Raw genomic sequence first — 12,507 nt, forward strand, 5'->3', positions numbered from 1 at the left:
GGGTTTGGGGGGTTTCTTGGCTGTCTGACATACCTCTGGTTATAGCCCCAGTTAAAGCTATAATTTTCTTATAACTGAGTGGAGGGCTTTTATTTTGGACATTTCAAATGCATTTAAGCCATAGTGAGTATAAAAGATGCACATAGCTACCGTAACATCATCCACTGGTTTATGAAGCCTTGAGATTTGCTATCACCATCTTGGTTTCAAAAGAAAAAAGAAAAATGATGTGATGTGATGACTGACTGTGAAACTGTGAAACTGTGCTCATTGGCTAAGGACTTGAGATTAAGACATTGTTCGCCAATGAGCTGTGGTTTCACACCACAGATTCATCTCAAGACATAATATGACAAAGATTTACAAAATACACTTATTAAAAATTATTATTATTCAATACGACCCGACATGAGTGACCGAGCCTTTAAACTCAGCAGGAAACTGTTGACAGAGTTCAAGTTAGAAAGCAGTTTTGTGACTTCTATAGAACAGGAAGTGGTTTTGAAAGTTATCGCCTTCTCAGAGTATTCAACACTTCTACATTGGCTTTGTTTTTCCGACCTGGAAGATATATCCATGTTTTATTTTGTCTGTGGTTAAAACATACTGGACATTCCACACACACAAAAATTAGGGCTTTTACTGTGAAAATCTATCATCCAAGCCTTGGTATTTATTTTGAGAATCTGACACCAGGATCTGTTAGTCACTATGAGGGACGAACAAGAAACATTACATATGATAAACACATCGCTGGTTGTTTTAGACGAGCCACCTACAGGACACACATTCTCACTACAAAGAATCTCTGCTACCATCTATTTCTCTTTTTTCTTTCTTTCTTTTTTAACTCTCCTGCCAACAGCAACTGCTTCGGGTTTTTGTGTGTGTTGTTGTTGTTGTTTTGTTTTTTTAATCCTCGCTGCAGCAGTAAACGCTGGATCCTGTCGCTAGGCAACCACCCCTCCTTCCCAGCATCAGCACCAGGACTGTGTTAACGCTCTCTGCCGCATCACCGAGTTGGCTGCACGTTCTGCGTGCCTTGTCATCACGTATAGGGCAGGTTGTGGTTTGCAAACACGATCCGTTCCTCTGCCAGAGTCACAGCTCGGCTTGGAAACAGAGGAAGAGATGCGAGGGCAGCAGAGGGGAGGGGCGAGTAAAAGCAATAATGAAAGATAAACTTAAGTTGCTGTGCTATGAGGGGGCACGGGAAGGCTAAGCGGCTATATTGGTGTGATGTCTGGTGAAAGGCTGTGAGGTAAACGTCGGGGGTACATACACACATTCACAAACACACGGGCTGAACGGGATGCCCGCGTGACTGCAGGGAGGAAAGAGGCGGCGGAGGAGGAAGAACGAGAGGAGGAGGAGGGGGGTCTAGGTGCTTGTGTGGACCGCCGCAAAAACCTCCGAGGTGGAGTTAACAAAGATAGATAGTCTGCTGGTAAATATTCCAGCCTGGCTGCTATTTTGGTGCAGTTTAAAAATCGATGGAACATTTATTTCCTGTTCAAGCCGGGATAGCTAATTAGTCTTAGGGTGATCTTAGGGTTTTGAAATCCTCGCCGTCTTTTTTTCTCTTCCGTGACAGGATAAGGAGCTGATAAAAGGTCGCGGGAGGGGAGCGCACATGTTCAGATGATGTTCCTCAAGACTGGACGCACGGACTGACCGCCACATGCCGCCTCTGCTGGGAGTAAAACTACAAGCGAACAGCTGCTATCTCTGGGATGCTTTAGAATTTGCGGCCTGCTCGGGTCTCCAGTTACCGCAATGCCACGGGCTAGAGGAGGGAGAGAGGGACGAGAGGAGGTGGAGAGGAGGAAGCAGCAAAAAGCAAATGAGTAATAATAGCAATAATGTGAAGATTTCAAAGGAAAACGAATTGCCCAGATTGCCTGTTAGCGTTTTAATCAAAGAATGGCTGGGCAGCAGAATGGCGTAGACTGTACTAAATAAGCTACATTGGCTTCTGAACTGAGTGGGGTGAAAGAGACGCTGCGTGGACTTAAAAGTGTAAAAGCTGAAACGTCAGATGAGGTGAGTATGGTGCCTGCGACTGTGTGGTAGCAGCTCATTTTTTCAACTTTCTGCTGACAAAGTTCTTGGACTCACTGACTGGACTACAGTGCGCACCATGGGACATTGCGCAGAACCTGCCAGTGGAGAATTTGGTGCATAACTGTGACAGAGCAGAGCTCTGAAGCCAGCATTTATGTCTCTCTCTCTCCTACTCTCCTGTGCTTCTGCCCACACAACTTGTTTTATGAACCCGCTGTAAGCGTAAAAACTTTCCCTGCCTCCTCCACAAGCCAAACATGCCTTCACCTTCAGACTCTAGCAGCGTGGCTTCAGCCTCTGGGTCCCGGGGTTGGTCGGACAGCCGCAGGGGCATGTCTGGCCGGGGGCCTGGTGGGGCCCGACTGCTCCTTTACCTGGGGCTGTGCCACCTGGGCTTGGGAGCAATGGTCCTGGCTTTCTCTTTCACCAGCATGGCCTTCACCACCACTCCCCGCGTAAGGCAGTCCTGTCCATTCTGGGCTGGTTTCTTTGTAAGTGTAACTCGTACTGAAAACAAACAGCATTTATAGTATGTTACAGCAGATATACTAAAAGAAGTATTTCATGGTGCACATGCTTTTTGTTTCCAGGTGGTGGCATCGGGGATTGTTGGAATAATCTCATGGAGGAGACCTCTGACGCTGGTGGTATGTGTAGCACATTGCATCAAATTTTTCTGAGAATTTCAAACTTTTCATCCTTTTTGGCATAAAAGGGGGAGTTTAAAATGTGCATTCTTAGATAACTGATAATTGAGGGTCTTTGTAGTGGGGTGTTTTGTTACAATGTGATTTAAACAATTCTATATCTGCATGAAAAAATCTATAATATTTTATATTTTGATTACACTGTGCACATGAAGTAAAACACTTAGCAGGCTTAAGATTTCAGTGCATTCAGGACCGAAAACAGGACCAGGATCTAAAACAGGCACTTTCATTGAACATGTTCTTTACTCTGGTTGAAAGTATTTTAAACCATGAGATATCCTGCTGTGGTCTTTGGTTGAATGCCACGCTCCAACTCAAACATCATCTCTGTGTATCTCCACAGGTGTCACTGTTTATGCTGCTGTCTGCAGTGTGTGTGATACTCAGTCTAGCTGGCTCGATGCTGTCCTGTCAAAATGCACAGATGGTCAAGTCCATGCTCACCTGCCAGGTACAGTGAGCAATATTATGCAAGCTTTGTCTTCTACCTTCATGCTTAGATGCCCTTCTAGCCAGATGCATGGAGAACGTGACAGGAATAGCTGCAAATATCCACTTTTGGTCTACCGATTAGTGCTTTACACCAATCCAATGTGTTTAGGTGGAAAATGGTCTGTGTGTGTGCTGTGCACGCACAGACCCCTGCTCCACAGATGAGGAAAAGCTGGTCCTCAACCAGGATAATGGGTGCCACTCAGTCAGAAAACAGCTGAAGGTAGGTAGAATATTTTTTGACCACACTGGAAATCCATTTTGCACATAAAAGATGACACAGACTAATGCCTAAAATGCTGAAAGACAACGCTTGTACGATGTAGATTTTGTTTTTCTTTTGAATGCATCGTCTCTGCAGGACCTTTTGTTCAGTGCGTGTGGTCTCAGCATTCTCTCCACCATCATTTGTACCCTATCCACCGTGACCTGCAGTATCCACATATTCTCCCTGGACCTCCTGCACCTGGTAGGAACAGATGCAGCACATTTTACATTTAAAATGTGGACCCTGCAAATGTGCTGGACTGCTGCCTTAAGAGATTAGAAAATATATAGTGCTGTGAAGAAGCATTTGCTCCCTTCCTGATTTCTTTCTTGCATATTTGTCACACTTACCTGTTTCTGATTTTGAAAAATGTTTAAACGTTTAGATAAAGATAACTCAAATAAATACTAAATTCAGTTTTTAAATGATTTATTAAGGGAATAAAACGTCCAAACCCACCTGGCCCTCTGTGAAAAAGTAATTGCCTCCGAAACCTAATAACTGGTTGTGCCACCGTTGGCAGCAAGAACCGCAATCAACCGTTTGCAGTAATCGGCAATGAGTTTTTCAAACTCGCCATCAGACTCTACCGTTCTTTGCAGAAATTTTTTAATTCACCCACACTGGAGGGTTTTCCAGCATGCACAGCCTGTTTAAGATAATCTCAATCAGATTTAAGTCTGGACTTTGACTAGGCAACTCCAAAACCTTAATTTTGTCATTTTTAGCCATTCAAAGATGGACATTCTGGTGTGTTTCGGATCATTGTCCTCCTGCATAACCCAAGTGTGCTTGAGCTTCAGGGCATGAACTGATGGTTGGACATTGTCCTTCAGGATGTTCTGATAGAGAGCATGAATTCATGGTTCATTCAGCTAAGGCAAGTCGTCCACGTACTGCAGCAAATCAGACCATCACACTACCACCACCATGTTTGACCGTTGATATGATGTCCTTTTTATGAAATGTTGTGTTCCTTTAATGCAGATGTAACGGGACTCAAACATGCCAAAAGGTTCAACTTTTGTCTCGTAGGTCCACAGAATATTTTTCTCAAATTCTTGGGGATCATCAAGTTGACTCTGGGCAAATGATTCTGTTTGAGTGATTTCTTGATTCAACAGGTTTGGTAGAAATCCAGGCCGGGTGTGGCTGACTAAATTAAACTCAACTTTCCAAAAAATGTTAATCACAACGAATTAATGATTTAACAAGGGTGGCAATTCATTTTTCACGTAGGGCAGGTAGGTTTGCATATTTTTTTCCCTTAATAACTGAATTCATCCTTTAAAAACTGCATTTTGTATTTACTCAGTTTATCTTTGTCTAATGTTAAAATTTGTTTGCTGATCTGAAACATGTAAGTTTGACAAATATGCCAAAAAATAAGAAATCAGAAAGATAGAAGATACTTTGTCACAACACCGTATCTTTTAAAGATGTACCCAATTTTTCATTCCTGCCCAGCTGGCCCCACATCGCTCTCGGTCTGTCAACCCAGAATGCACCACTCCTCAGGATGCCTTCCTGACCAACATCATGGACTTTGAGGAGTTTGTTCCACCCATCCCTCCACCCCCCTACTATCCTCCTGAGTACACCTGCAGCTCTGAGACAGATGCTCAGAGGTACTAAACATGCACTTAAAATGCATCAATATAACTTGTGTTCGACATTTAGTAGCCATTCACTTACATGATTAGGCTACATTTTGTAAAACCAAATGATTGATATTTTTGCATCCACATTTAGCATCACCTATAATGGCTCCATGGAGAGCCCCGTTCCCCTCTACCCCACTGACTGCCCTCCTCCTTATGAAGCTGTGATGGGACAGAGAGCTGCCAGCCAGGTAAGTATGTGTGTACTTGTATCGGTGTTTGTGTGATGGACTCAGTGAACATGCTGATCCTTGTCTTTTGTGACTATCAAGGCCACAGTATTTGACCCCCAAGGCACTGAGCTGTCTGGAGAGAGAGGAACTTCCACCGCCTTCAGTGGAGAAGGTTAGCTAACAGAACATATTTTTTACAGAGCGATTTGCATTTGGAATATTAAAAAACAACTATTATTAGAAAATTATTAGAAAAGCTACTAAAAATCAACATAATTATCATTTTTAAAAGTAGTTCCAAACTTGAAGGGGGTAGTTCACTAATACACATATTTTAATTAAAGCCATTTTCAAGCCACACAAGATAATATTTTAATATAGGTGTTACTAATCATGTTAATAATACTCTGTTCTAAACAGGTACACAAACAGATGTTTTAGGTACACCAGTGTTAGCCTGCTATTAAAAAATATGACTGGTGTGAACTCTGTCTATCTTTTCTTTTTTTTGTTTGTCATAATTTATGAAACGGGACAGTACTGTTGAATTTTTGGGTTGTTTTTTTCTTTTCTTCTACTTTTTGTTCCTTTGTGCACTGCAAGCCAAGTGCCATCTAGTGCAATTCAACAGAAAGGTCGACATCTCTACAGCCACAAGATGGACAGATACATTTTTTTTAACTACATGCTAGAGTAAAGAAAGAAATAAAAATAAAAAATAAAGTGTGGCTAATTTTATATTGGATTATACCTTGAATTTAACACAAATGTTAAAAATCTTCTGCCAGTGACGTTTTTAAAATGTCAGCAATGTACTAAAATCAGTATTCACTGACATTTAATATATTGAATTAATCAGATCTACATTTCAAATTAAGACAAACTGAAAATGAAACATAAAGTGCTGTGTAAAAGTCTCGCACCACCTCTCATTTCTTTATTTGTTTCTTCCAAGGAGCCACATATTGTCTCTTTTTTTTCAGTGATCATAAGGAATATTTCTCCAGGCTTTCTGAAGTTCTTGCAAAGTGTTTATTTGAGCATTGGCTCCTTTGCCACTTATTTTCAGTCCAGTTTCTGCCTGACCATTTTCAGATTTATGTTTATTTATGGGGTTAGGCTTAAGGTTATGCTTATCACCCCTCTTAAGACTGACCATTCAGGCATGAAAAGCCACCTAATTCAAGGGATGAACTAGTGTTGTATCTGCACATAACAGAGAACTTAACAAAGAATCCATTTTTAACTGTGTCTTTAGACACTTTGTTATTAACAGCCTGTCACAAAAACAGATAATTTGTTCACACAGTATTTTTGCACCAACAAGGTGATTCCCAAAAAGAAGTGAACCCTCATCAGAAATGGTCTCAATGAAAGTGTGGCTGTCAAGAAACCATTGTTAAGCAAGGGAAATAGGGACAAAAGGCTGAGGTATGCCAAGTTACACAAGAACTGGGCAGAAAATCAGTGGCATTAGGTCTTATAGAGTGATGAATCCAAATGTGAAGTCTTTGGTTCAAATCATCAATAATATGTACAGAGGAGGTCAGGTGAAATGATCTGCAGCTGCCTGTAAATTATGGTTGAAGCTCTGCGATGGTTTGGGGCTGCAGTTCAGCCACTGCCGTTCATGATCTTCCCAAAACTAATGAAATTATGATCACACAGAAGTACCCTAGAATTTTGATCCACCATGCAACACCAACTGGAAACTTCTGATTGGTAGTGGCTCATTTTCCAGCAATGAGTCATAATTTTTACTGACAATATTATTGCTGAGGTACAGTAAGGAGTTTTCTTAGATTATTTAAAAAGTCCTATAAATGAAATCAAAATGTAACATTTTCCCTACATAATAAAGGATTACCTTTTTTTCTTAGTGTCCATGGACAGTGGATCTCTGTTAATGTCAGAGATTGTGGACATCCCTGATGATTCATCCCCCTCTGAGGACTCCTGCCTCATGGAGGTTGGGCTGAGAAACCAAGGGGAGAGGCGTAACAGGAACGCTAGTGAGGGTGGAGACGGAGGAGATGGTAGGGAGTATATCAACTTAGGTGGCCCACCATCTCAAACACCAGAGAGTCCTCTGGCAGGAGGGCCGAGAGCCAGGCGATTTCTCAGAGGAGAGCGGTCCAACTCTTGCTCCTCACCCAGCACAGCCACCACCACATACAGGTGAGTGCAAAAGCCCGATGCCGGGTTAAAATCAGAAGTTGAAACTGCAAACACATACCAACATATGTTTTGGCATTATCCGGTTTTGTCATCCAGGTCTCCAGTGTTGCGGCGTCAGACCATCCTGGCTAGTAGCTGTTCCCATCTGGAAGCAGTAGGGAGTTGCACCTCTCAACACCAATCCTCGATCCCAGAGATTCGAGTTCGCCCCTCCACCCCTTCAGTCCAAGGAGCCATCCAAGCCTCCTCTGCTACCAGTGAGCAACCCCATCCGCACCAACCCCTGTATCTTCACCAGCGAGCTGGGAAGAATGAAAGAGATGGAGAGAATGTACAAAAAGACCGGGAAGGCCTCCTACGCCTTGTGAGGTCACACAGTGAGCCAGGCCTGGGATCCTCAACTGAGACAGGTAAGTCAGACACCAACATAAACACATGTCTTAAACTAGCTTTATAGTTCCCATAACCTGTCTGAACTTACATTTCTCTAGTTGACTTTGGCTCTGGAAGCAGCAAGGCATCTATAGACACAGGTAAGAGCTCACTCCTATGGACCTTAAAGATGAGGTAAACTTTATCAGGCAGTGTAATGTACAAATGTTCTTAGTTAAAGAGCTGAACCTTTGCCGCATTTCATCACCGCCTCTGTCGTCCTTTCTTCCTCTTTTTACTGGAGATTGTCTAATTAGAAGGAGAAATCCCAAAAGAAATCATGTCTAAGTTGTTTTGATGAGACATAGCTCAGCTCATTTTCCGCTAATTGCCCTCATTCATCAAAGCCTCTTAGCAACGACTGGAAACTTACGCTTCAGAGGAGACATGGAGATCTAGCCCCATGTGCACGTGACTTATGAAACTTTTCCAGAACATCTAAATTAGCAGTGATTTGATTACATATTGATCAATGACATCACTTTGTGGAAACAGTAATGTGCCTTCTTATCTGCATTTTCTTTTTCAAATGACAGACCCCAATGGATGGATGCTCAAACAGCAAAGTCATGGATACAGTACGTCATGGAAAAATGCAATAATCCATGATTATCCATGATACAGGCCTTAATGTCACCATCACAGGCATAAGATTTTAGGTAGCCTAATTTATTATAGTGGATTATTCCATCAGACACACTAAATAGTATGTTCTTTACTGTCTAGTAGAGCAGGAGGACAGTCTGGTACATTCTGTAATACCATGCAGCTCTTCCTACAGTCTATATACACTATACCTCTTTGAATCATCAGCAGCAATATTTGTGTTTTTGCAGTTGTTTCATCTGTTTTTTTTATGCAGCAAAAGTCAGAATGTTTGTAATTTAGCTGTTAAATTTCAGTTATGTCTACCTGTATGTTGTTTCCCTCACTTCCCCCCTTTCTAAGTATATGTTAAGGTTGTTTTTCACCATTTTGGTTTTCTATCGGCTCAGGACTTTTTGGTTTATACAGCAAGAATAAAAATATTCTTGCTGTATAATAACACATATTGTACTGTACTGTGGAGAGATCTACAGTTTTCCTGTGGCATCTCGCTAATCAAACTGCAACTACTATATATTGCTGCAGTCACATTTTTTTCTTTCTGTCTGCTGGTTGGGTAAAATTAGCTGAATGTCTAGAATGAATAGAGATCTATATTTTAAATCAAGTAAATGGGCCTCCCCCTGGCAACTTTTTCTAAGGTGTACCTTGCCTTTTGCCCTATGACAGCTGGGATAGGACGGGAGGATGGATAGATAGATCATTTATTCATACTTAGCCCCCTGCAGATCAGCATTATGCAAGTTGCTATAATGGTCTCCACAGCTCTGTGCCTGTGTCTGTTTTTTAAGGTTATTTTTGACTTGGCATTGGGCTTGTTTTGTCGCACAGACCTGGCAACTCTGCTGCTGGATCAGCTAAAAGGGTACTATAGCTCTGCATGTAACATTTTCTTTTTCTTCTTATGCAAAGGCCCGTCCTCTGAAGCGTGTCTGTTGCCCCGCACTTCTGTGCCTCCGGTTGCTGCTCTGCCCAGGAAAGGCAGCATCAAACTAGCAGCCACAGGGGTGCAGGTCCCCTCCAAACCTGCACCCACTTCACCGTTACGTTTACCTAAAGACTGCCACCGTTCTCTCGGAGACCTTAAGGCAAGTCAGAAAAATTCTTGAAGGAAGTTACAGGAGCGGTAAGCTGGCAAATATGAACGGCTGTGCAGTCTGCTCATTCTCTGATCTCCTTGTGTTTCCGTCAGGTCACTCGGGTTCTGGTGGCTCGCTTCTTGCAGCGCTCCAAACGTAACCTGGCACCCCCATCTGAGCATGCTGGCAGCCCAGGGCAGGGACCTAAGAGAAGGAGTGGAGCTGAGGGTGCCAACCACTTGCCCTTGGAGCAGGTATAAAAAGAAGTCCTGATTACGCTGTTATGTCCCTTTGCAGCAAACCTTCTGCCCTTTCTCACAACTTCATAAAAATATCTTCAGGTGTTGCGAACGCCCTGGAGCACAAGTCGCGGACAAGCCAACCATCATTCCCATCATCCTCATCGACGCGGACATCACCATTCCCACAGTGACAGTCGTCACAACCGACACTACAGCAGCCGGGCGCCTGAAGGGATCCACCTGCGCAGCTGTGGAGATTTAAGCTTTTCCTCCTCAGCGTCACTGCGTCGATTAGTGACACCTCATGCACCACATGGGTCATCGGGAGCTCTCTACTCAGAGTCTGCACTGTGAAAAGAAGAGGAGAGTGAAGGAGGGGTGGAGGAGGAAAATAGGTGACACGCAAGATGACAGGGCTGTAGGGGGAAATATCTAGAAGGCTATTGAGATATTGTCTTCCCTCCTTTGTCTCTTATTCACTTCCGTTTCTTGGAGCAAGCTGTGCAAATGGCCTTACTTAGTGGTGCTCTTTATCATGTGAACAACATCTTAGAGCTCCCTCACAGATCAACAGCAGTGCAGTGCTCTGTAGATGTTTATTTCTGATGGGCTCTATTTAGAGAACCTACAGATGATTGGCCAAGATCAACCTACCAGAAGCATCTTTTCTGCCACACCAATGAGCTCCTCCCTCTCAGTACTCAAAATCTTGTCCACAAGACTGGAAACGGAACTCAACTAGCATTCAGACCACTTACTTTTACTCTCAGTCTGTTACACAATGGGTTGCAATATGCTTCCGGCCCTTTTGTACATTGCTATTCATTCACGGGATCGCTCAGGTGAAGTGATCAAGGAAAGCTCTTACTTTGTCTTCCATTGATTAAACAAAATGCATCATCATATAGTCAGCTGAGTACAATGTAAGATAAACGGACAACACATGAGAAATGTTTTCACATTACTGAGTTGCTAATTTTGTGTTTTTCTAATTCAGTCACACTTTTTCCACCTACACGATGGCCTTCGAAAAATAAGGCAGCCAGCATTCAGACACTGACATTAATGCACGCCACAGACACATGCTCAGCCTGTGAAATGTACTCTCTGTGGGTGGCCCCTGGACACGGTCATTTTGTTTGCCCGTGCGCATGTTTTGCTACAACCAGCGATACAGCAGAAACCTTGTGCATTGAATCCTGACTGTCTGTGTAATTAAGTAACATGTCCTTCAGAATGTCTCTATCTGCATGTTTTGACTATGCTTCCTTTTTTTTCCTCCCCTTGCACCCAAGACCTGTGATAGTCGGCAGTTAAAATGTATTTGTTTTAATAGCTAGCGCTAAGGACAAGGATCTGCAGCGCTCCCACAGGCTCCAAACATGCCTCTGTATCCAATTTGATTTTAATCGAGTTTCAATATGTGACACAGGCTAAAGCAGCTTGATCCTGTAAGATAAATAGGTGTAACTTGTACTCCGATGATATGAAGAGTCTCTCGCAGTAAATGTACAGATGAATTTATTATGTGGTCAGGCTTCACAAAATGTGTTAGCACATGTCCCTGTGGACTCTACAGGTTGCTGGTGGTTAGTTGAATGACAAAAAAAAAAAAAAAAATCTTCCAGATACTCTCATGACAGGGAATTTATGATGGGTCTGGCAGCTCTGGGTACTGAATTTTGAAGTGTAATAATATATTTGTATCAGATTGGATTTTTGTTTTTCATTAGAAAGACTTTCTGGTGTGCTCACCAAGTGATGATACTGAATACGTATCAGTAAAGGCACATTTTGGATACACTCATACGTATGTAACTAAGTTTAAAGATTTACACACATACACACTTACAGGCACATGCATACACTTATAAAGGCACTGAGCTGTGTTTCTACCTCCTGTCTTGCATAAAACATAATTTATTTCAAGAAATGTATATCTGCATTGCAGGCTTAACAGGACAGAGCCTTGAGACCTGAACAATAAATGTAATCTAAGTATGACACCTATTCCAGATTTTAAATGCAGTGTCAATGTATTTCATGAAATGAAATAAATGATAGACAAAATGCAGTATTGTGCAAAAGTCTTCAGCAACTCCTCATTTATTTATATTTTGCTAATAACCTGTGAAGTAGCTTCAGTGTTTTATTGAAATATATGCAAACATTAAATGCAAATAAAGTGTATAAGGTCAATTTTAAGCAGCTATTATTTAGCTAATATTAAATATACAACAGAGCCTGAACTCTCTTAGGCAAGTTTTCTTATAATTTCTTATGTAGTCTTGATGGATTGTTGTCCAGGCTTCTAGAAGGACAATCAAATCTTTTCTTTGGGTGCTGGCTGCTTTTTCATTTAATTCTCTATCAACATAAAGCCACGATTCTTCAATAATGTTAAGGTCTGGGCTCTGAGGAGGCCAGTCCATGACTAATCATGTGTGTGTTTTTTTATCCAGGTATGCTTGTAATGCATTGGCAGTGTATTTGGGTTCACTGTCGTGCTGAAAAAAATACGTTTTTAACCAAATCAGATACTTTTACAGATGGTATTGAATGGTGGATCAAAAGACCTGTTTTCCAGATTCAGCTAAAGGAA

General features: G+C 42.1%; 1 protein-coding gene across 1 annotated transcript; it reads left to right on the plus strand.

Annotated features, from left to right (window-relative positions):
* Positions 1-1,057: 1,057 nt before the first annotated feature.
* Positions 1,058-11,973, plus strand: fam189b (family with sequence similarity 189 member B). The gene is made up of 15 exons (XM_031734023.2): positions 1,058-1,447; positions 1,595-2,555; positions 2,655-2,711; positions 3,118-3,225; positions 3,376-3,489; positions 3,628-3,735; positions 5,002-5,162; positions 5,287-5,386; positions 5,468-5,540; positions 7,249-7,546; positions 7,643-7,956; positions 8,038-8,079; positions 9,497-9,672; positions 9,777-9,917; positions 10,005-11,973. The coding sequence occupies exons 2-15, from the start codon at positions 2,322-2,324 to the stop codon at positions 10,257-10,259; spliced, it is 2,181 nt and encodes a 726-aa protein (XP_031589883.1). The 5' UTR covers positions 1,058-1,447; positions 1,595-2,321; the 3' UTR covers positions 10,260-11,973.
* The last annotated feature ends 534 nt before the right edge of the window (positions 11,974-12,507 follow it).

Source organism: Oreochromis aureus, linkage group 11, assembly GCF_013358895.1.
Source record: "Oreochromis aureus strain Israel breed Guangdong linkage group 11, ZZ_aureus, whole genome shotgun sequence".
NCBI lineage: Eukaryota > Metazoa > Chordata > Actinopteri > Cichliformes > Cichlidae > Oreochromis > Oreochromis aureus.